We start from the raw sequence: 26130 nt of genomic DNA on the forward strand, positions 1-26130 counted from the left end.
GCATGTATGCATGAACAATGGACATGGACAACAAAGCTGGGGACAGGGAGGCAAGGGATGGGGAGGGGGGTATCAGTGGGGGGAAAAGGGGAAACATCTGTAACAAAAGTAAATTAATTAAAAAAAAAAAAAGAAATACAGTCAATAATCTTGTAGTAACTATCTATAGTGCCAGGTGGGTACCTGAAATATTGGGAGGAACACTCTGCAAAGTATATGATTGTCTAGCCACTATAATGTACACCTGAACTAAAATGAAATGATGTTGAATATAAAAAAAATAGAAACAGAACTAGAATATGATCTAGTAATCCTACTTCTAGGTATATATCCAAAGGAAATGAAATAGGATCTTGAAGAGATATATGCACCCCATGGTCACTGCTGCATTATTCACATTAGCCAAGATGTGGAAACAACCTAACTCATAAATGAATGAATAGATAAAGAAGATGTGGTATATATAATTGAACATTATCATTAAGCCATGAGAAAGAAGGAATCCTGCTATTTGCGACAACTTGGATGAAATGTGAGGGCATTATGCTAAGTACAGAAGTCAGACAAAGAAAGACAAATACTGTATTGTATCACTTATATGTGGAATCTATAAAAGCCAAACTTAGGGAAACAGGGTAGAGTGGGGAGTGAGTGGCTTGGAATGGAGAAAATGAGGAGATGTTGGTCAAAGGGTACAAACTTCCAGTTTTAAGATTAATAAATTCTGGGGATCTAATGTACAGCATGGTGATTATAGCTAGTGATACTGTAAAATTATATACTTGAAAGTTCTTAAGAGAGCAGACCTTAAATGTTCTCACCATAAAAAAGAAATGGCAATTAAGTGGCAGAATGGAGGTGTTAACTAATGCTATGGTGATAATCGTTTTGCAATATATAAGTATCAAATCATCACATTGTATACCTTAAACTTACACAGTGCTGTATGTGAATCATATCTCAATAAAGCTATAAAGAGACTTTATATTTGCTTGATTACCAGTAAATACGTTTCAATGTAATTACTCTGATAATTAGAATACCACCTATATGCATTATTATTATGTTAAATGCGCTAATATCATACACTTTGTTTCCTAAGTGTTTTATTTAGTTAAGAAATAGGATAAAATATTTTAGTTAATGTGTACCACATATAACTCTATGAAGAAAATGTTAAATATTTAATTAAAAGGATCATCAAGACTAACATTTATTAAGAGTCTTGACCAAATGAACATAGAATAATATGAAACATCTTCTATACTATCCTATATCAGATTAAAGAGATGATAAAGATAGAGTGCTATAAGATTTAGACCACAATACAGGGCGGGACAAAAGTAGGTTTACAGTAGTGAGTATGCGAAACACAGAATTTATTCTTGTATTATTACTTCTTAGTTACTGTATTATTTTCTATTTGAACAACTGTAAATGTACTTTTGCCCCACCCTGTATATGTGATACATAGCTATCATAATTCTCTCTGATTATCAACATTGCCCAGGTTAAGCTGAATAAATTAGCCATGCAACTGTCAGTTTACAAGGTACCTTAAATAGATTTCCTGTCACTTTTTATTTAAATATCACCATCAAGCCCTATCAATCCACCTCTTCAATGTCCCCTCTTCACCTTCCCCAGTGCTACTCCTCCAGTTCAGGTCCTCAGCATCTTTCAGCTGGCCTAGTATCTCAATTTCCAATTTGAACTCCTCATTTCCAGGGTTCCACTTCCCTAATTTATTTCTTGCATTATCATGGTTCAACCTAATGATTTTAAAGTTCCTTTCACCATACAATTATATATAATTCCTTTTGCAAAATATTTCAAGGTAGTGGCTTTCAAATTTATTTTACCATAAGAATTTGCTTAACAGCAAGAGATATATGTAGCAGCCTTTTATACACATAATATACATACACACACACATACACATTCAATTCACAAAATAGTAATTAACCTTGCTATGTATAATGCATTTTTATATTTTTTCTTAATCTAGTCTCTTTCACTAAAAAAAAAAAAAAGGAGCCCTGGCCGGTTTGGTTCAGCGTTAGAGCGTCGGCCTGCGGTCCTGAGAAACCTGGGTTCGGTTCCCACTAAGGGCGCATACCTCGGTTGCAGTTTGTCCCCGGCCCTGGTCGGTTGTGCGGGTGGCAGCCACTCGATGTGTTCCTTTCACATCGATGTTTCTCTCTCTCTCTCTGTTCCTCTCTCTCCCTCCCACTCTACCTGAACAAAAAATGGAAAAATGTCCTCGGGTGAGGATAAAAAAAAAAAAAAAATGGTTGTGACCCATACAACTGAGTTTGGAAAATACTGCATTAGGGGTGCTCCACTAACTTAACAATCCTAAAATGTAAGACTCTCCTTTTTTTGGCTTTAATCAACCTTTCTAGACTTATTTCCCACTACTCCTTAAACTCTGGGCTCTAGCCAACCACTGTATTTCCCTAATATATCTCATGATTTCCTGCTTTCATGATGTCGACTACACTGTGCCCTTAATCTGCAACATTCTTGTAACCATTCTCCCATACCTGCCTTCATCAAAATCCAAACAACTTTCAAGGATATCAAATCTAACTTCCCTCATAAGGCCTCTCCTGATCCTCCAACACGGGAGACTTTTTTTCTCCTCTGAATCCCTGTAGCTCCTTAAGTGCACACTCTAATGGCAACTTGACCTTGTATTAGTTTCTTTGTGTGTGTCTCTTACCTCCTCAGGGTCTGTGAAGGCTGAGACTGTTTCATACATCTTTTTACTCAGCAGTAATGGTACATTTTAAGCATCCAATTAATATTTGCAGAATAGAAGACATAAGAAAAGTCTCTAAATGGTAGTGGTATACATTAAAGTTAATAGTAAAAGTCAAGGTCAACTAACATACCCCTTTGATTCACTCAATTTTTTATCACATCATCATATCACAGAACAAGTCCCTAACTGAATTATCTCTTACCAATATTAAAAAAAACAAACAAACAAAAAAACACCTCAAAATATTTATTGATAGTATCACCGGTTTTTATGGCTATTTTATGATTTAGGCATTCCAAATTTACAAAATGAAGATGTTCCAAATTTAAAAGGGAAAGTCGATGAGAAAGATCAAGATCTATCATATTGTTATGTGACCACAATAAAGTCTTGTGCAAAAAATACATATATAAAGACAACAATAAAGGAAAAAGAAATTCATACTTAAAAATCTTGGCAATGTATTCTTCACAATTAATGTCATGTAACATAGAATATAATAAAGACAAGGTAAATTACAGATCTAGAAATGAAGGAAAGACTATAGGACAGAAACATACATCTAGTGTCTTAGACAACACAACTTCAGAAGTAGACATCTACAAAGGGTTTCTTGAAAAATACATGGTAAGCAGAGTCAGGGAAAAAGAAAAAAAAAAGTCATCAGGACACAGACACCAAAGACTGAAAAGCATAAAGAAAGAAATTTGAAAAACAAGTCATACATATAGAACACACTTTAAAATATATAGAGTAGAAGATAAGATAGAAAGAAATCTATAGTTCATAGAAGAAAGGAATGCAAAGACATAAAAACAAGTCAATTGTTGAATTTATAGAGGCACTGACTCAGGCAAAAGATAAAAAGAAAGAGTATATATGCATATGTCTAATATACACTCACACTCATTAATACCAAGTGGAAAAAGTTCAAGGTCGAAGAGATAGAATGACAGTTTTGTTAGAATGAAGGAATCACATTTTCCATGCTTTAGGGGGGAATCTATAGATGAAAACTCTAGACCTGTGATAAGTATAAAAACAAGTAAATGACAAGTATGACCCAACATTTTATTTCCAGACAGATCTTCCATCATATGTTTTCTCATGCAGGCTTGACTTGATCATCTGCAAGGACCAGAGATAGCACAGCCTCAGTACTGCCACACCTGGAAGTCAAAATGACACTGGTCTGTGCTAATTCCAACTCTTCTGTTTAGATCTTCCAGAATCAATAATAACAAAGCATTCCTTGTGCCAATGGACCAGGTTTAATGTCCAAAATCTTGGGAACTGACAGGGCTTGAGGCAAGCTGTGCAATGCTGAAGAGCCAGGAGCAATCTGTACAGGGCTATGTGCCTGTTTAATTAGCATTATATCAGGGTCCTCTCTAAGGCCATCTTATATGCTCCTCCCACTCCAAATCCTTTGGATGTGCTTGAAGCTATCCAATGACACTCCCCACCAAGATCCAAAGTGAAAAGAGATCAACAAAATAATTTTCCACCATAATAAGCAGGTTTCTAATAGGCAGTTACCAAAAATGATCTGAAAAAGTATCTGCTCAGAACTTTTATAAAATATTCTGCAGCTGGAAATTTTTCTTGGTACATTAAGTGGTTACACTACCAAATCTAACTGAATACCTTATTTTGAAAAGTTTCACTATAATGCCCATTCCATTTATGCTTCTGAATGGAAAAACAAAAATAAAATGAATTTAGCATAGTTTTATATCATATTTTGTAACAATGTCATGGCTCCTCTGCATCAGATAAATTATTACATAAAAAGCAATTTGTTTTTTTGGGGGGGCTAATTTGTTCAATAGTCCTTTAAAAGGCAGCCATATGCCAGGAACACTGCTTGACAACAGAGACATAAAAATAAAGGGCATTGAGTGTATCTATGAGGGATTCACAATCTAGCAAAAGATAGCCATATAAACAATCCTAGCAATGTTCTGAGAAGCACAGTGCAGGTATAGACAAGCTGCCACAGAACAGATAGGAGATGCTAAATTAGAGCTAGTTTCATAGAAGGGTATAAAAGGAGGAGGGGTTCTTAAGGAGAACAAAAAGATAAGAATATACAAAAGCACAGGCAAAAAAAACCCCCACTCAGATATGAAAAACAATCTCCTAGAAACATAAGTAGTTCAGTATAACTTGAATCCAGAAGCTTGAGTCGGAATGGTAGGATCAGAGAGGTAGGACTGCAAGGATCTCTTCTTAAAGAGTCTTGTGTCAGGCTAATGTGTTTGGGCTTTATCTTAATAGTGGGTTATTTAACTATGTGCACAGACAACAATGTGACAGAAGGGCTGTATGGGGCACAGGGCAATATGGAGGGCAAGTTGACTAGTTAGGAGACTCTTGCACAGTACGGATGAAAAGCCAGTAACAGTGGGAATAAAGTCAAAGGGTCAGATTTCAGAAGTCATAGAAATAGCAACATGGCCTAGAGATCTGATGGTGTGGCCGCGGTGGGAGGAGACTGATAAAAAGTGGAAGTCTAGTAGTGAGGTCGGAGTTTGATTTAGATGGTGGGATACATGATAATGTTTTTAACTAAGAGGGAAAGACAGGAAAGAAAGCAAGTATGTGCAAAAAACCCACTTATGAATACATTTTGAACTTGTTAAATATATAATGCCTATATGACATTAAGGTGAATAGATCATAAGCAACTGAATATACAGGTCCTAGAGTATAAGCTTACTGTTGTGGCCCATGATCAACTACTTTTTAAAGTACGTAAGACCAAAGAAAGAAAGGGAGGAAAAGAGGGAGAGGGCGGGAAGGAGAGAGATATTGAAAGAAAAACCATCTAGGAAGGTTCCAGTTTGTAAGCAGTTGGAACCTATTTATTTTCAGAAAAATTCTTGCTCTTTGCTGTTCTGCCACACTTCACCCTTATACCAGCAACAGCCTGCTTTATATTTGCAGATTCACCCTTCCCACAGGGGGTTCTGTTGTTTCCGCCGAACAAAACGACTCCATCTCTTGTTCCAAGGTGGCATATGACCTAGACTTGCCCAGTCAAACAAAATCATCTCCCAGTAGTGTCTGGGTTCATGAATGTTACAAGTCAGGACACTGAGTGACAACAAAATGTAACTGTATTTTCCTACTAGAATGTAACTGGAGCCATTTACAAGGGTCTTCACTGAGAATAGACCCAACAGAAAGTAGAGGCAAGAAATGGAAATAGGAAAATGGGAGGGAGAAGGACTTTGATTATATAATTTGTGTCCTGCATCTAGTCTACTTGAAACCAAACTTATTTAGGTTATTGTCAAGAAATCCTCATTTTATTTAAACCAGGTTGAATATGACTTTCTATTCCTGGTAATCAAAATAATTCTAACCAATACAAAGAGTAAACGGCAATTCATGTTTACTAAAAATATTAAATTAAAATCATTTTTAAAAGCCAGTTATTTGTTTACAAACCTATCAATAGTCAATATTCCATTTAAAAAGGCAGTTATTCACTTATTGTTATATTCAAATCACAAACATCCATTAAATAATTCAAGGTTATCAATAGAAGATACCTAATGAGAAAAAAAATATGAAAGAAGAAAAGCACCAAAGATTAGAACAGGAAGACTAAAATTAAATATTCAACTTAAGGAAGAACATTAAATTAATTACATGAGAATAAAATGAATACGTTTCTGGATCAAAAGATTCCATTAAAATGAAAACAAAGGTAAAACCTCCAAAACATAAAGAGAACGGGAAGTTAATTTCAATTAACTTCTTGAGTCAGAAAGCAGATGAAAAGGAATGACAACTGATAAATCAACAGAAAAACTTACAAACCACTGTTTGCATGAAAGAGAAGAAAGCTAAGAAAGGAATCAAACTAGGCCACATATCCTGAACTCCAGGTATAAAAAATGTGAGCTATGAGGCTGGAAATATTCTCAAGTCAAAAGTGTTCACTGTCAGCAATGAAGACATTTGAGAAAAGCCTACCATATGAAAGAGACAAAACATAAGAAAAAAGACCAAATAGAAAACATCGATACTTCAAGGAATTAATGATAATGTTTAAAATCTCTAATCTGTATTTTAAGAAGGATACAGGGGTATTATACCATAGGAGAAACAAGTTGGTATAAAAAAAGAAACCATGTATACACAACTAAAGTTCTTGGATATTAAAAATATGATTGCTAAAATAAAATGTGTAAGAAAAGACAAGAAACATTAAGTTTAATTTTAAGCATTCTAGCTTCTGACCAGTGAGTGCCATAAAAAGGAAGAGAGAAAGTCAAGGGGACAAAATTATCAGACAAATAATGGGAGTCATCCTCACACTGCAATTCTACTGGCTTTGCCATTTTTAGTGTCAGATTTGACATCAGGTTTTCTTTCCTCAAGGGGAAAGAAAAGGCCATTGCAATTCTAGGCCACACATCCACACATCCCTTTGGACAACAGAAAGAGCTTATCTTGTGCCAACCATCCAACATCCTAGGCTTCATTTTATTTGGTACAATGTAGGTTAACAAAACCAGGCCAATCACTATGGCCAGGAGAACGCCAGGTTGTGACTGGCTTTCACTTGGATTAATTCCATCCCTGAACTAACACTAAGGGAAAGAGGGCAGGGATATGCTGCTACTCAACAGGAAGACGCAGAAGGGATGCAGGGGAAGCAACCGTCAATGTCCAATTACACCAAGCATAAAGACATAATCACGTAAGTTAACAGACAGAAAAAAACGAGTCAGCTAAAAAGAAACAAAAGTCACATCAGCAAAATGCTAGAATACCATGAAGCATTGTCTTCAATGATTTGAGGAAGAATGATTTTCAATGTAAAATTTTAAATTCAACAATGTATATATCAAATGTGAGAACAGAATAGGAACATTTTTAAAATGAAAGGACTTGAGAGTACCTTCTCTAAGGAAGTTTCTTGAAGATGGACTCCATTTAAATAAGGGAATAAACCAAGAAAGAGGAAGATAGCAGATCTATTAAGAAGTGGCTCCAAACCAGTGGAGAAAGACAGAATATATCGATCCTTAAATATATTCTCTATAGAGATATGATGTTTATAGGTATATTTTAGTAACTACTACATTGCTTATGTGACTTAAGAAGAAAACACACAGAATTTGAAAATTACTATATATTCAGGAAATAATGCAGGTTATTTATATGCCAAATTATTCCAAATGAGAACCAAAGTGACATTTTAATATTCAAGAAATTCTAAAGAATAAAAGACTAGCAATATGAAAATCAGATATTTAGCAAACAGCTTGGAATATATATTTCACAATCACCTGATCTATGAGATACAAAGGCTTATTATAGTTTTAAAAGTTTTCATGACCTCTACAAAAGTTAGGAAATGTTTAACTCTGTAAATTCTTCCAAATCTTTCCTACTTCTTTTCAGTAATCAGTCAATTAACCTCTTTACAAAAAGGAGCATCTCCTACTCAAAAGTCAGCTCTCGTATTTGGTGGGGAAAAAGAATTACAAAAACAAAAGACTGACATATATGAAAGTCACAAAATTGCAATCTGTTATAAATAAATGTTTAAAATTAAATAAATCTAAATACTTTCAATGCTCTATTAATATTCAAAGGATTAAAAAAAGCAGTTACATATTTTTCTTACTAGTGAAGACTAACGTGAAGAATTATAGGCCTTCTAGATTCATTTTTCCCATAATTATTCAATTACTCATTAGAATATGTAAGACCTCTATTGGAATTTTTGCACCAGTGTTTCATAAATGTATTTAACTATTAAAGTCTGATTATACAATCTCTTACATAAAAACAATATATTTCTGATATTTATGTGCTTAAAATATCCCAAAGTAAAATTAATATTCCTACATAGGAAAAGAGAAATTATTTAGTCCCAGAGAACTTGATAACATCTCTTTCAACTATAGTTATAATTATCATGTACAAACTTCCAAAGCAGAAGTTGTCAAGATTTAACATTAGCATTAATATATGTCATAACTGACAGTTATAAAAGATAATGGCAAAGCATCCATTTCTCCAAAGACAGCATGGATTGAAAGAGTAATTTCTTCATAATTACTACTAATCTGACCATTTTTAATTAAACTAATTAGTAATTTATTATCTTTCCCTTTCTTAGAATGCTGTTATTATCACAGAGCTTCTCCAAAGTTATCAGTGATTTTTAAGCAATCCAATTAGTTCTTGAGTGAATCCCACCATTTTGTAATACTGGTTTATACTAAAACTTAGTAGTATTTAATTTCTTTATATGCTGAGAAAGAAATTTTGAAAATGCAAAATTGCACTCAGTATTTCATACCTCAAAGTGAACACTCTCAAGATCTTAGTTGCCTGTATGGGGAGAATACATTTAAAAGTGGAACTCTTATGCCCTGGCCAGTTTGGCTCAGCGGTTAGAGCGTCGGCCTGCGGTCTGGAGAGACCCGGGTTTGGTTCCCGCTAAGGGCACGTACTTCGGTTGCAGTTTGTCCCCGGCCCTGGTTGGTCGTGCGGGTGGCAGCCACTCGATGTGTCCCTTCACATCGATGTTTCTCTCTCTCTCTCCCTTCCTCTCTCTCCCTCCCACTCTATCTGTACAAAAAATGGAAAAGTATCCTCGGGTGAGGATAAAAAATAATAATAATAAAAAAATAATAATAATAAAAAATAAAAAATAAAAGTGGAACTCTTATGCTTTCCCCTTGTTTGATAATCAAAATAGTTTTTATTAGCATGTATCTTCCCTAATGGAAGAAACAAGGACCCTGTGATTCCTTTGAAAAGTATCTACTTTTATGCAATCCAGAACTAAAGAGGAAATTATGGAATTACTGTTTCCCCTATCAGTTTCTTTTATAAAGAAGAAATAAAAATGAAAATGTTGTGACATACAAAATAAGAAATACTTTAGTTGAGTAAACTTTAAAGAAATTTAAGTACTTTATATATTTTTAAAATCAAAATCCTTAACTGATATTAAGCTTTGATCAGCATCAAATTTAAAGTATAGACTGAAGTAGTTATTTGTGACTAGTCAATTTACACAACATGGGTTCATGACTAACTTCTGAAAAACCGAACTTCTCTGAAGATTAATAAAATGAAATGCAATGATAGGACATATTAATTTTAATTCTCTATTTCATTCGATATGCTAATATGAATTGACTGTAGTTGACTGGATAAAATTTATATTTAAAAATAATACTGTGGAAGACAAAGAACTCAATTAAAAAATGGGCAGAGGAACCCATTTAATAGACACCTCTCCAAATAGGACATACAAATGGCTAAGAGACATATGAAGAAATGCTCATCATCACTAATCATCAGAGAGATGTAAATTAAAACAACAATTAGATATCACCTCACACCTGTCAGAATGGCCGCCATCAACAAATCGTCAAACAAGTGTTGGCGAGGGCATGGAGAAAAGGGGACTCTAGTACACTGCTGGTGAAAATGCAGACTGGTACAGCCACTATGAAAAACAATATGGTGTTTTCTCAAAAAATTAAAAACTGAACTTCCATTTGACCCAGTGATCCCACTTCTAGGAATATACCCTAAGAAGCCTGGAACACCAATCAGAAAAAATATATGTACCCCCATAATTGTAGCAGCACTATTTACAATAGCTAAGATCTAGAAACAGCCCAAGTGTCCATCAGTAGACAAATGGATAAAAAAGCTGTGGTACATATACACAATGGAGTACTATGCAGCTGTAAGAAAGAAAGATCTCTTATCCTTTGAGACAACATGGAGGGACCTGGAAAGTATTATCTTAAGCAAAACAAGCCAAGCAGAGAAAGACAAATATCACATGATCTCACTTATTTGTGGAATATAATGAACATAACAGTCTGAGGAACGGGGTAGTCCCAGAGAGGTGGAAGTGAGGTACAGACTAACAATCCCCTGAAGAGGGAGTGGGGGAGAGAGATAAACCACCGAACTTATATGCATGTATGTATGAACAATGGCCATGGACAACAAAGGTGGGAACAGGGTGGGGAGGGAGGGGGAGAGGGGAATCAGTGACGGAAAAAGGAGAAATACCTGTAACAAAAATAAATTAATTAATTAAAAAAAAAAATACTGTGCCCTGGCCAGTTTGGCTCAGTGGTTTGAGCATCAGCCTCTGGTCCAGAGAGACCAGGGTTCGGTTCCCGCTAAGGGCACGTACCTTGGTTGCAGTTTGTCCCCAGCCCTGGTTGGGTTGTGTGGGAGGCAGCCACTCGATGTGTCCCTTTCACATTGATGCTTCTCTCTCTCTTCCTCTCTCTCCCTCCCACTCTATCTGAACAAAAAATGAAAAAAACGTCCTCGGATAAAGATTTAAAAAAAAGAAAAGAAAAATACTGAATTGTATTCAAATACTTGGCTATCAATGAAAATGAAAAGATAATTTCCATTAATTAACATTTACTGAGTATAGTACCTACTAGATAAATGGGCCGCACCCTCCCCACTTTCTCTTCTAAATTTTGTAGAGAAATTAACAATGAATATACAACACTGCCAAAATCTGACATGCAGGAACTTTAGTATTTAATTCATACCTCTTCTACTAGATTTAAACAAGGCTCAGTTGCTCACTTTCTGTAGGTCTATTTACATTTCACCATGTCAGAAAGATCTTGCTTGACCACTCCCTGCCACCACTCCTATCATCCTGACTCTGCTTCATTCCTCTTCCTAGTCCTCTTCATCACCAAGCATGTTATTTATTTGTTTCCTTGTTTATTGTCTGTCTTCTTCCACTGGAAAGTAAGCTCCAGCAGAACAAGACTTTGTCTGATCCATTCATTGTCCCATTCCCTAGTTCCTATAACTATATATCAAGCACACAGTATGTAGTCAAAAAGTATTTGCAAAAAAAAAAAAAAAATGATTGAAAGGTCATCAGCTTCAAAATCCTAAGGAAAAGAGAAACTTCACTAATTATCATTTGACAATCCTGGGTGCCAAACTACATCAAAAGTTTTATTTTTAAATACTATTTAATATAAAGGAATAGTAACAATTTTTTTTTTTAATCCTCATCTGAGGATATCTTTCCATTGATTTTTTTCAGATACAGTGGGAGAGACGGAAGAGGGGGGAGAGAGACAGAGAGACACACACAGATTGGTTACGTTCTACACGACCCTGACGAGGGCTGGGGAATCAGACCCTCAACAGAGGTACATGCCTTGGAGCGGGAACTGAACTCATGACTCTTCCATTAGTGGGCCGACGGTCTAACCACTGAGTCAAACCAGCCAGGGCACAATTTTCTTTCTTTTTTAAAATAATTTTTCTTTATTGATTTTAGAGAGGAAGGGAGAGGGAGAGAGATGGAGACATAGATGAGAAAGAACACTGACTGACCACCTCCTGCATGTCCCCCACAGGGGATCGGGCCCACAACCCGAGCATGTGCCCTGACTGGGAATTGAACTGGTGACCTCTTTGAGCGTGGGTCGACGCTCAATCACTGAGCCACACCAGCTAGACACAATTTTCTTTTCTATTCAAAAAGACAAAATTGCCCTGGTTGGTTTGGCTCAGCAGTTAGAGTGTCCGCCCATGGACCAATGAGACATGGTTTTGATTCCAGTCAAGGGCATGTACATCGGTTGTGATTTGTCCCTGACCGTTCATCCCTGGCCCTGGTTGGGGTTGTGCAGGAGGCAGACACTTGATGTGTCCCTTTCACATCAATGTTTCTCTTTCTCTCTTCCTCTCTCTCCCTCCCACTCTACCTGAACAAAAGTAGAAAAATGTCCTCGGGGAAAGATAAAGAAAAAAGACAAAATATCCTTTCATAGAATAGTTGGGCTACTAGCAGTTACAAATTATTACTAAATAAGTCAATAAATGTAATTTCATAAATTACACATTAAATTCAGTAAACGTAATTGGTCACTCTGCATACCTTAACAAGTTTCAAAAGCTCATAGAGATCTTCAACCTCATCACCTTCACATTCGGTGTACACTCGTCCTGTGTCCACACTCTTTCCTCTGATGGTGCGGCGATAGAGGGGAAGAGCCATTGCTTCTGCATACAAATCAATGGCATGATGACCCACCGTCTGATACATGTAGCTATCCAGCTCGTCTGACTTCACTGTAACAATTAAAGTGGAAATAATCAGTATAAAAAGGGTGAAAAAAAGTGGATTTAAAAGTCCATCGAGGTTCTACTGCTTAGAAAGCAGTTTAACACATAACTTAAAAGCTTACTATACTGTATCTCTGCATTCATGAAGTGAAATAAAATGAGCTGCACATTTATCCTTAGTTACATCCTGTTGACATCAACTCTAGTCACCTCTACTGCTAATTATAAATACAATTATATCTAAATTTTCAATACTATATATAACAAATGTTTAAAGATAAATCTATTAAATAAATTTTAATTATTCATGTAAAGATTTTATTACATAAATGTGTTTTAAATTCATTCAAGGTTATTCATAAAGTCATTGAGTTGGGGCAGGACACCTTTCTTAATTAAATATCTACTTAGTTAACAAGTGACAAAAGTTCGTAAAAGAATTTAGATGCTCTTGCTATGTTTTATATTCAACACTTCAACAAACATATATAAATTCTTTTTTTTTTTCAGATAGAGCAGGAGGGAGAGAGGGAGAAAGAGAGAGAGAGAAATATTGACATGAGAGAAACACATCGAATGGTCACCACCCACATGACCCCAACTGGGACCAGGTAAATCAATATTTTTAAAGCAGTTACAAAAGTGTATAGAAACATAACTTAAGCTAATTAGTAACACAATCACAGATTGTCACAAGATTCCACAAACATTAATATATGGGTAAAATATTCAAAACGAATGAGTCACATCAGAATCATTGGTGATGTAAATGAATTTAGAAATATATTGCAATAGACCTTGTGATTTCATAATTTTACTTTTCAGAAAAAAATAATCATGACTATACACAAAGAGTATTTGCAAGGATATTCATCACAGTATTATTTATAATAGATTGAAAATTATACTATATTCATGAAAGAAGATGTAGCCACCAATATAATTTGAAGAACTTTTTCTAAAGTATATTCTTGCAGAAAAGAAATAACCAAACATATTAATAGGTATTAATGAAAAAAAGGATTCCATGGTCAAATAAGTTTTTTAAAAATGGAGCTAAAGCGCTAGCCAGTTTGGCTAGCGTTTGGAACATCGGCTCTCAGACAAAAGGGTGTTAGTTTTGATTCCTGGTCAAGGGCGAAAACCTGGGTTGCAAGTTCAATCCCCTACCCTGGTCCAGGTAGTGCAGGAGGCAATCAATCAATGTGTCTCTCTCACACTGATGTCTCTCTCTCCCTCTCTTCCCTCCTCCCTCCCTTTCACTCTATCTAAAAAAATCAATAAAATATATCCTTGGGTGAGGATTAACAACAACCAAAATTGGAGCTAAACCATGTTAAATAAGTGTATTTTCTGCAATTCTTCCTAGGTATTGTGTTTAAGTTGCTCCACTAAAGGGACAAAGTATGAACTCTCACAAATTTATCTATTTACGGAACACTTACATTCCATGTAGTCCTTGTATTCCAAAGAAGATATCTAGGAAATGCCATGGTAAAATAATACTTAATGGCATGAAAGTGGTTCAAAACATGTTAAGTTAAAAAAAAGAAAAGAAAAGAAAAGATTATAAAACAATTTGTTTGGCATATACAGATGTATTTGGGTATGTATGCATATAAGCCAAGCAGGTCCAGGCTTTCCACTGAATGTGAAAATAGCCTATCAAAAAGCATGAAAACGAGAGTGTAAGGAAGGGCCCCTTCAATTATCAAAATCATCAACCACCTGCTATCACATTTTGGCTCACCAGTTTTCTGGACCCACACTCAGATTGGGACCCACCCTCATACGATTATTATAAATCCATCTACTCCTGGTCCCAGTAGGGAATAGAGATACAGCCAAAGCTACCTAAGAAATTTTCAGCCTACCTTTATCACAAACTTAGACTTTAAATGTATTAGTTTTAAAAAAATACTGATATAATAAAATTAATATATCTAAAGAACTTTGAGCTTCTTAGCAAGAAACTTCCCGATGTTAGCACAATAATTAAAACATTTTACTGACTTCAAAAACCTAGACAACTCTTTCCCTTAAAGGCTCCATTAAGTCCTAACCACACTGTAACTTTTATTAAGGAAACAATGGTATGAAATCAAGTAAAACCAAAAGGCTCCACCATTGCCTGAAGCACCTCAATTAACATGCCACAAAAGTTCCTACTACAAATTTAAAGAGTTTGTTTTTTGAATTCTATGACAACTTCAAATTATCCCCACTGGTGGGGATACATTCCTTTCCAGACAACCTATTGAAAACTCAGGACTATGAATTCACTCTAACCAACTTTTTACACTGGAGTCATCTCTACCAGTCATTCCTCATTAAGGTTCATTTTGCAACATGTTTGGGCAGAAAAGAAATCAATCAATGAATCATTTAATCACCAACTTCCTGCTGACTTTAAATCAAGATTAGCTAAACCCTCTCCATCTCCCGGCCCCTGCCATCTATTCTCCCACTACAATTACTGTTTCAGCTGACTATTTCCAACTTTTACTTCACAACATTCCAATGACTTCTTTCTCACTAACAATATTCTAAATAAATGTCTCCATTCCATTGTGAACTATAAAGATGTACTTTGCTTGTCATCTTACCCATCCTGCCAGTGAACCATTAACCCATGGAAGGTTATACAGTAATGATTCAGTACGAGGTACTATAACAATTCACACAGAAAAACTGAAGATAAGACAGAAACTCCAGGGAGGGCAATCAGGAATATGTTATATCAAGTATGTATTATGTTACATAAATATCTACTTTTTTAAAATAACAAGACCTCTCAAGATAGAAAGTTTAAAAAACCCACTTGCCTGATTGACCACCAGGGATAAAGGAGTCTCTTTCCTTTTGGTAACAGAACCTAGCTTTAAAACAATAATCTGTTTCTTTTGTAATACAGAAGTTACAATGTAGTTCCCACTCACCCTTAGAGTCTTCTCTTTATTATTTAAAGTACAGAAATAGGAGGTTATTTTCAAAACAGCTCACTTCTAAAAAGCTATTATCATTCATCATCAGAACCCCAGTCCGACACCTTATGTTTACCATGGCCCTCTATAGAGCCTCTTCTGTTTCTTCCTATAAAATATCTTTAATTTCCATCTTCTCAGTTCACTTTCAGCATTACTTGGGTCTTCATCACAGAAGGAAAGAAAATTCAATTATCTGACAAATAACTACTGGCTATTCCAGGGTTAATTCTAGTTAGTTTATTATTTATCTGTCCACCAATAAACTGAGTGAATGCCTTCCAGAGGCACAGAGCTGACCCAAGTGCTGAGGAACAATTAAAGGAATATAGAATATATGACCTTTCCTCTGAGGAAGCTTATAAGCAATCTATTTGGGGGGTAAAATAAAAAGATAAAATAAATAGAAAACAACTGTAAAATGCTATAAAAACAAAAATTCGATAGACTGACAGCCCTGAAGAAAAAAGGAAGGCGGGGAGGAGGAAGGACTGATTAATTTAGAGCTAGCTTCAGATTCAACTACATTTACTGTATGCCTACTTCTTGCCAGGAACAATGGGTAGCATTTTCATATATACTCTCATTTAATTCACCCTAAAACAACAGTACAGCAAAAGTTTAATCTTAAAAGCGGTGAGTAAAGTGAATGATGAAAAGATTTTACCAGAAGTATGAGCAGTAGTAACAAATAAACGTCTAGACAAGTATTAATCTTTCCCTATTACATTTTAGCAATTAATATCTATAGTTATATGGGTATAATACAAGAGTATAAAAAATTGGTGAATATTTTTCTTTTTTCAAGTTTTAATTGGGATAAATAATTATACCCATGTGGTGATGGATGTTAACTAAACTTGTGGTAATCACTTCACAAATATACATATGCTAAATCATTATGTTGTACACCTAAAACTACAATGTAATATGTCAATTATATCTCAATTAACAAAAGATAGTGTTGAGGATGAATGGATCCCTCCTAAATCCTTATTTTGAAGTCCTAGTACCTCAAACATCCAGTACCTCAAAATGTGACCTTATTTGGATATAGGGTCTTTGCAGATGTAATTAGTTAAGATGAGGTCATTAGGGTAGACCCTTAATCAAATATAACTGGTATATTAAAAGAGGAAATTTAGACACACATATGGACACAGAGGAAAAAAAGTTCTTATTGGGAAAATTTCATTGGTAGTAATCTAAAAAAAGTAGCTAAAATGAAGTTTGTGGATTCCTTACGGATGTCCTTGTTATCGCAGACAAATAAAAAGTTGAAATGTATTACTTAATATCTCTATCAAGTCTCACACATGCAGCTTACATCTAAGGTGGCTAAAATGGATCCTTTTTTTTTTAATCCTCACCTGAGGACATTTTTCCATTTTTTGTTCAGATAGAGTGGGAGGGAGAGAGAGAGAGAGAAACATCGATGTGAAAGAGACACATCAAGTGGCTGCCACCCACACAACCCAACCAGGGCCAGGGACAAACTGCAACTGAGGTACATGCCCTTAGTGGGAACTGAGCCCGGGTCTCGCAGGACCACAGGCCAATGCTCTAACCGCTGAGCAAAACCGGGGAGGGCTAAAATGGATCTTTTTAGTAACAAAATTCATACCTTATCAGAGGCTCTATCTTATTATCTGTTTATTCCCTGCAACACTTGGGAATGTGTTGTAGTGGAAGGGCAGGGTGAAATAAGAGGGTTCAAGTCTCAGCTCTGCAAGCTTGCTCTAGCCATTTTCCCCTGGACAAATTTATAAAACTGTGAGCCTCAGTATACCTGTCGAATAAACTCTAAGAGTTCTTGTGAGGATTAAAGAATATGCAATTTAAAACACTTAGCATTGAACTTAGCATCTAATAAGTACTAAAGATATATTCGTTCCTTTTATGTTTTTGCATACTGTATACCATAGAATATAATAATGAAGTTAGATTTTCAGTCACTTAGAAAATTTCCAATAAAGGTATACACTTACTTTGGTTTTCAGCTGGTCTTAGATTTGCTAAAGCAACAATCTGGTGCCCAGCAGCAATGCACTGCATCATATTGTAACAGCTGTCCTTCCCACCACTAAAAAATAGAGAGACAAATATCAGGTCACTGACTACTATTCAACATAGAATCAACAGATATCAAAATAGAACAAATTATTTATTCAGCTCTCTTCAGAATCTGAGGGACTACCTTACATTTAGAATGCAGAATTCCACATGCAATTTCCTTAGAATAAGCTAACTGAGAAAACCAATCTGAATGGCTAAGGTAGATACAAGAACTTATGAAATTATATGCCATTATAACAAAGACCACTGTAAACAAAATATAATAACTCTTTGGTTTGTGATAATAGCTTCACTTAATATACAAAGTGCTTTGTAAATAACATGATTTGTTTATATTCCAGCTAAACACTTATTACATATATTCTTTATATGAAATTATCTATGAAAAAGTAGAAAAACATCTGTTCACTGTAAGAAATCTAACTACTGGCCTCCATCACCAATTAAAGGATCAAATTAAATATCTGAGATCCACTCTAATGACAAACTATGACATACTTGTCGGGTTCAAACTCTGTAGAGACAGAAAGCGAAATGCTAAATTATACCAATTATGCCATCACTATATGATGGCAGAATAAGGCTTGAGCACAAATCTAATTAACACATTACAAAGAACTTCTAAATTCTGGTACCAAATTTACCTAAGGTAGAGGCTTAGTCAAGACAAGTGGCACTTCCTCTGTAATAAGGTTGAATGGCAAACTCTATGCTATGTGGGTCTCATACTCTACTGTTTCTCACTATACCTGTTTCTTGCCTCTCTTCCCCACCCCCTTTTTTTTTGCCCCTCCCATTTCTCTTCTTTTCAATTTTTGCTTAAGATCTGCAAATGTAACCGCCCCTGCTCCCTGTAATGTTTAGATCTATTTATAGCCCAAGAAATTCAAAGAGACTTTTTATTCTGGAAACTGGCCCTTTTGCCTTTTTAATTTCCAATATTTGTCTGGCTCTACCGCATTCTGATCAGAAACAACTGTTATTCCAGAACTTTTCAAGGGGAGAGATTGTAAGGGGAAAACTGAAGTCAGAAATCCTTTCCTCCGATTCTGATATTCCCATAAATCCATCTTCCCTATTGAACTTCTATTTCCGTAGGACAAAATTATCTAATTCTTTAGAATATATAGAATAGTTAAGATTAAAGGGTATATCCCCACAATACTAATTCCTTACAATATTAAAGATTAAAGGATAAACATTCTCAATCAGTACTTAGCCTTATAATTTACTGTAAAATGCTAAGCTTTCAAACATGGTTTTAATAGTATTTCCAAAATTGTGTCCTGTGGAACACTACCGTCCAACAAATACTGTAAGAACAACTCTTTTCTAGGTCAAATAAGTTTGGGAAATACAGAGCATCTTACCCACTGAAAAGTCACAAAGTACGTTAGAATATGTTATGTAAGAATTCCAACAAAAGATCAGAATTTTAGTTTCCAACTCTTGGATACTAAGCTAAATTACTCATATGTTTGTGTTTACATTTTAATTATAAAATTAGAGAATGGCCTAGCTAATCCTCAAGGTGTCATTCAACCATAAAATTCAATGAGCGTAAATTTTATGTATTAGGAAATTAATGTTCTTTATGGTCTAAAGATATGTAAGAATCTTTGTTTCACTTATTTCCTAAAACACACACATATCCTATCTCTCATTTTACCACAAACACACAATACACACACACACACACACACACACACACACACACACATATTAACTCTGTACATATTCAAGTGTATCTGCACATAAATGCATATATAGGTTTTTATCTGTGTATTCATATTTATGTATATGTAGAGTTACGTATTCATACCTATAGTTATCTAACATTTATGCAGATCTCACAGTGTAGCAAGAATTTTCCAACAATGCCTTTTGTACTTTGCTTTTTTATTATGAAAGTAATGTATGCACATTACAAAATATTCGATGTAATGGAATACACCCATCTTCTCTCCTCTCCCAGATTTCCGAGTCTTCAGTTTCTTCAATGGTTAAACTTTGGCAAACTGCATATGGATGTGAATTACACATTTCCTGGACTACTTTTAATTTTTGTCGATCTAGATCAAATGAAGACCACAATGGTCAAAGCTTAAGCATTCACTTTACAGAAGAAGAAATTCACTGAGTAACAATACTTTTTTGACATTATAATTTTCTAAAATGGAATTGAAATAAAAGAAACTGGAATATTCTAGTCACTCCAGAAGGGGTTAGTGTTATGTAAAGACCTTCATAAGTCAGTAGCAACTACCTAGGGCATTGAACAATAACATGAAATTTTCAGTGGGTTTACAAAGGAAATACATTGTTGTAATGTAGCTCAGACACTATATAGAAATCCAAATCTTATCAAACAAAATTCAAGCAGCCTAAATTCCTCTTTTTAATACTGTTATTGTTTCCTTTTGCTTCAGTTTACAGGAGTATGGAAACATTTTAACTGGCCTGTCCTTGGTTGTCATAGGACCTACTTTTAGACATTTAAATATGATGGGTTACCATAAATTTCAAACTCCTTTTCGAATATATTAAGTGTTACCATAAGGTCACTCTAAAAGCAAACAATGTGTGTCTGAAGTACAGCAACCAGATCTGAGGTGGGGGCCCATGGACACAGACAATAGTGTGGTAAAGCCCTGGAGTGGGGTGGGGGCTTGGTGGAGGGGGGCAACAAAGGGGGTAGGAGACCTCTGTAATACTGTCAACAATAAAAAATAAAAATAAAACAATTAAAAAATGGTATAATTCCATCTCTGTCCTTGAGCGCCTAGGTAAAATACATCCATGTCGTAAGTCACACCTGGGAGGCAGGTGAGGGCGAGGTGGACTCCTGTGGGAAGGGGCGGGACATAAACAGCCCAGGGTGGAAGGTTGCACTCGGAGGACAGGCCTGAAAGCCTGAAGGTTTATACAGACGAGGACGAAGCAAGCCAGAAGAAGCGGGCTGGGTGGCTAACTGATCAAGTAGTCAAGCACCCGCCCGCAAACTTCCCATCAATTACAGCTTTTAGGGATCCGAACCCGGGCCGCGTCAAGCTAATCTGACCAGCGCTCTGGCCGTGAGACGACCGGAGCACCGGTAGTTTTCAAAACGCCCCAGGTGACTCCACAGCTTGAGGGATAGGAGAACAAAGGGGCGGCGACCCGCAGGGAGGAAGGGCGCGAGCCCAAACCGGCGGGACCAGCCGGGCCGGGCCTCGGCCCGAAGGCCCCGCCTCTTCCGGTGGCGGGGAGGATTCGCCTGAACCCGGACACGCGGCTTCTGCACCGACGGCCTCCTTTCGCCGCCAAAAGCGGCGGCAGCGGCACTTCACGCCCATTAACAGAAAGGGACTGCGGACCGCCAGGGGAGGAAGAAGGTGGCAGCAGCGCCACGTTACCTGATCAGAGCTGCGACCCTCATGCTGGGCGCAGTGCGCGTGCGTGCGGCGGGCGGGATCGTGACGTCATCCCAGCCGCGCCCAGGTTGCCGCGCCGCGGGCCTCAGCCGGGTGTTCGCTCCTCTGCCTGTCCGCGCACCGGCGGTGCGGCCCCTGCGGCTGCCTGCGGGACACCTGGCGGGGCGACGGGCCGCATTGGCGCTTTGTCTCTAGCCAGGGACATCCCGGCCCAGAAATCGTGATGTTTAGGCACAGCCTAACCACCTAAGTAAGGGCACTGAAGCTGCCAGGAAAAGGGCAACATCCGCGTTGCAGAGGCCGAGCACCGGGGTGATGGGTTTTTTTAGGTACGAGATGTTCAAAGTCACTTGTGCTGCGAGTTGAAGCACTTGTGGATGTTCAGAGGGAGAGAAAGTTTGCCTTACTTCATCAGCCACCCCCAAGAAACGACCTGCACCCTTTAGATTTTTTAGCTTGTAGCTCCTCTGCCTTCCAAACTTAAATCTGGAGCTAGTCTCGAGACCTCTCGTTTCCATGTGGTTTGGGTCCTTTAGTAATATGAAAGCTGAGAAGCCAGTTAAGGCTCATCACCAAAGTGCAGCGGCCTTGAAGGAAGAAAATCTAGCCTCTAAATTCATTTACTGAGTACTTATTTATTTCCTTTCATGTGCCAGCCACTGTTTTAGGCTCTTGGGGTCATCCATGCATAAAGCTCTCCCCTCATGGAGTTTATATGGAGGTAGGGAGAGCAGACAATATACAGCTAAAAAATTATATGGTATGTTAAAAAGTGGTAAGAGCTATAAAAAAAAATAGAGATTGAGAGGCATCAGGAAGGAGGTGGAAGGGCAAGTTGCAGAATTAAATAGAGCATTAAGGTGAGACTTACTAATATGGCAAAAGTTGAACCAACTTAAGGAGGAGAGTTAGCTGTAAAACGGGATGTGCTCTACACAGAAGGAAAAAACTAGAGCCAAGACCCTAGGTGCTATGGGGGAGGAAGAAACTTTCCTCTACCCTCTTTCATTTTTTTTTTTTTTTTTTTAGGGTTTAATAAGTAAATCTTTGTGAGACCTTAACAAGAGAAAATAAATTTAATTACATGCCAATATAAGGAGACACCACATACATGAGGGAATTGGAGACAGAAAGAAAAATGAAGTATATATGGTGTCCTGAGCTAAGGATGAAGCAAGGCACCTTGGGGCTTCAGGAGGGTCATTGCAGTACGATAACAGCAGATGTTCGATAATTAGGCATTTACCTTGACACATAGATAGGTCAGAAAAGGTTATCTCTGATAATTTCATTATAGGCAAGGACCTTAATTAAAATTCTTCTCATAGTTAAAGGGGGCTGTGCAGAAGTTTCTTTTGAGTCCATCGGATCTTGGTTGCCTTTAGCTCAAAATAATCTGCATAACACAGAGCATATCTAGGGGTGACTTATTTTGAATCCCTACAGTGCATTGTGTTTTTGTGGAAGAACAAGGCCAGTCATTGTGGCTGGAGCACAGAGTGAGCAAGGCCAAGAGGAGTGGGAGATGAGGGTCCAGTAATGGAGAGTGGAAGAAGATTATATTGGGTCTTATAGGCCATAAAGGACTTTATCTTTTACTTTGAAGTGGGTGGCCATTGCAGGGTTTTGAACAGAGGTATATGACTTAAAACTGAAAGGATTATACTGTGCTGTCTTTGAGAATACAACTATTAGGAAGCTATTGCAGTGACCCAGGAGAGAAATAATGGAGCCTGGAGCCAGAATGGTACTAGTGAATTTAATGAAAAGTGGGAGGATTCCAGCCCTATTTTGAAGGTAGAGCCAATAAAACTGGATGAATTAGATAGGGGACTTGAGAAAAAGAAAGCCTTGAAGGATAGTGCCAGTGTCATGAACTAAATAAATGAATATATGTGAGGAACTTAGAATCAAGCCTAATATATAGTAAGCATTGAATTTTATTATACTATAATGTTCTCGTTAACTCTGATACCTTAGCATGGGGTGACTGGAGTGGAGACTGACAGTCTGCGTACCAGTTTCAACATCTAAAACCATGCAGTTTTTAAATTCTTCAATTGTGGATATTTACCAAATGAGTCAAGCATTTAAGGAGTTTGCAGTCTATTTGGGGAGATAAGACAAATATATTTAATAAAAATTTACAATACATGAGGGCATATTTTGAAAGTAACAAGTATGTAATGCATATGGAAAGAGCCCCATGAGGTGAATTGACATGGTAAATGCTAGAATAAGGGCAGAACTTGAGAAATTGGCAGAAATGAATAGGAGGAACAGGTGGACCTTATAAGTAAAGGTAACAGACGTGTGAAGGAGTTCACAGCATTTCCTCAAAATCTACTGCTTTGGCATATTCATTATTTTAACTTATAGTCACTTGAGAAACAGCAGATGCAAGAAGAAACTCTGACCCTCTTTTATTCCTAAAAGCAGGAGATAAAATTCCCATGTAAAAGGTGCCCTCCCTGTCCCTGGAGGAAAGAAGACATTCTTATCGCCAGAGACAGAGCATCGGGGAACTGAGACGGAAAGGGAAGAAATCTGTACAAATAGAACTTGTTAAAATAACTCTTTTAACCTCTCCACATAGCTTAGTTACTTTTCCACAACTGCTTCTCTTTGTTCAACCTACATTAAAAGCATGTATGTTTTGCCACCTGTTTTGGAGGGGGGTCTTTATTCTCTTGTTAAGGCTCCTATGTACATGTAAGAAATTTTTCATAGAACTTCTATGCTTTTGCCTGTGAATCTGTCTTATGTCAGTATAATTATACCCAGCTAGATACCCTAAGAGAGTACAGGAGAATTTTTCCTCCCCTGCATAGAAATGAGGGTGGTGTGCTGAGCCCCAGTAAGACCAGTCTGACAAGTGGTGAGGGTATATTGAAGAGAGGGGAAGTAGATTGGATGGACAGGATGATGCTAGGTTATTCAGGGTCATAGAAAACCAAACAGGCACTTCAGCACCAGGAAAGTTACTCTGGCTATGTTTGCCATCATTTTTCAGGAGATTATGTGAATTAGAAATAATTAACATGGTGAGTGATTTTAATGAAATAGATTTAGAACACCCCTCAAATCTTCCTCTACATTTTCCACCAGGGGATAGATATCTTTTTCTTGCCACTTTCCAGGAGGGGCTGGAGAGAGGAAATACTAAGAATCTTTTCCTAAAATGACATCCTTAAGATGATGATGTTTTCTGTTTCTCTCTGGCAACTAGGCTTTATAAGCTTTATTTTAAGACATTCTCAACAAATATAGTATGTATATCCTGGAGTTAAACACGTTGAGACTATTCTCCAAAGGCACCCTGTCTTTGGCTTGATGGTGTTGCTCTCCTCCGGACTCAGCCTAATGCCTTGATTAACTTTTTATTAAGCATCTCTTCTCTAGTCCCCCTCGCCCTTTTAAAAGATTGTTTCTCTCACCATCTCTCCTCTTCTGTTGGAAGCATTCACTCTGAATTCTGTTACTTAATAAATTTTTCTGGTTGCCTAATGTAACACTACTACATGTGTTGTGTCTTCTTAAAACATGTCATGATTCCTCACACTAGCACCTTGCTCTCAGAGTTGCCATACATAGGCTCTGTGCTTGAGTGGACCATCAGGGCCAGAATACAAGTAGTGTATTTCCAGCTTAATAGACCGATTTGCAGTTCTGAAATCGACATGTATCAGATTGGTCTTAACCCAGCCACCAGATTTATTCTTAGATTCATACGTATTTTTTAAGGCGTTTTAAAAATAGCTGACTGAACAAAATCAAAGCAATTTTTTTTAAAAAAAATTGATTTTAAGAGGGAGAGCGAGAGAGAGAGAGAAACATCGATGAGAGAGAATGTCGGTTGGCCGCCTCCTGCATGGCCTTCACCAGGGATTTGGCCCACAACCTGGGCATGTTCCCTGACTGGGAATCAAACTGGCGACCTCTTGTTGCATGGGTCGAGGCTCAACCACTGAGCAGCACTAGCTGGGCTCAGAGCAGTTCTTGACCCCAGAAATAGTTCTCTTAGAAACTAAAGGTTAAATTATATTCTAACTTTTCCCTTTGAGGAACTAATAATCTTATGTGGATGTGGGTATCATTTTCTTTTGCTGAAATTCTAAAACAACTGTCAGTTACAATCCATTGAGAAGCAAACACCAAGAAAGGGTTAGATGGGCAAGAGATTGATTAGGGAAAATGCCTTTAAGGGATAAAAGGAGCCCTGGCTGGTATGGCTCAATTGGTTGGGGCATCATCTTGTACACCAAAAGGTGGCGGGTTTGATCCTGGGTCAGGGCAGGTGAGCGAGGCAGCCAATCTGTTTCTCATATTGATGTTACTCTTTCTCTCTCTCATACTCTAAGATTTAAAAAAAAAAAGGATCAAAGGAGAGGAAAGAGAGGCAGATTAGATTCCCATTAGAATCTGGGAAAGCAGACAGGAAAAACTCCCAGGTTGCAGAGTGATTCTGAGAGTCTCAACCAGACCAACAGGGAGTCCTGAGCTAAAGTTGTCCATTAGAAGAATCCAAATTTCAAGAACAGCCCAGTTCGAGTACTTCTACTGGGCTCCATCATTGTCTGAGAGCAGTGCAGGAAAAGCTTGGCCTGGTGCAAACTCGGCGGTGGATCCCAAAGTGCTTCAGCTGGAAACTGTCAGCTCATAATAATGCTCCTCGCCGATTCCTATGAACCCCTCTTGCTAAGGGTAAACTTAGAAAGTGGAGATTTATGGGGCAAACTATAGTCTCTGTCATTGCAATTTGGGGCTA

At 37.2% G+C, this 26130-nt stretch overlaps 1 protein-coding gene across 2 annotated transcripts in view; it reads right to left on the bottom strand.

Annotated features, from left to right (window-relative positions):
* The window catches only part of DPH6 (diphthamine biosynthesis 6), a 161820-nt gene extending 140416 nt beyond the window's left edge, over positions 1 to 21404 (bottom strand). For both annotated transcript variants that reach the window (XM_036266574.1, XM_036266580.1), the window contains exons 1-3: positions 21345 to 21404; positions 17862 to 17956; positions 12702 to 12895 (exon numbers count right to left, since the gene is read on the bottom strand). In XM_036266574.1, the coding sequence (XP_036122467.1) occupies positions 12702 to 12895; positions 17862 to 17956; positions 21345 to 21367 (312 nt within the window). In that variant the 5' untranslated portion in view covers positions 21368 to 21404. The remainder of the gene's footprint in view (positions 1 to 12701; positions 12896 to 17861; positions 17957 to 21344) is intronic.
* Between the last annotated feature and the right edge of the window lie 4726 nt (positions 21405 to 26130).

The sequence above is a fragment of the Molossus molossus genome, unplaced genomic scaffold, assembly GCF_014108415.1.
Source record: "Molossus molossus isolate mMolMol1 unplaced genomic scaffold, mMolMol1.p scaffold_m16_p_1, whole genome shotgun sequence".
Classification (NCBI taxonomy): Eukaryota; Metazoa; Chordata; class Mammalia; order Chiroptera; family Molossidae; genus Molossus; species Molossus molossus.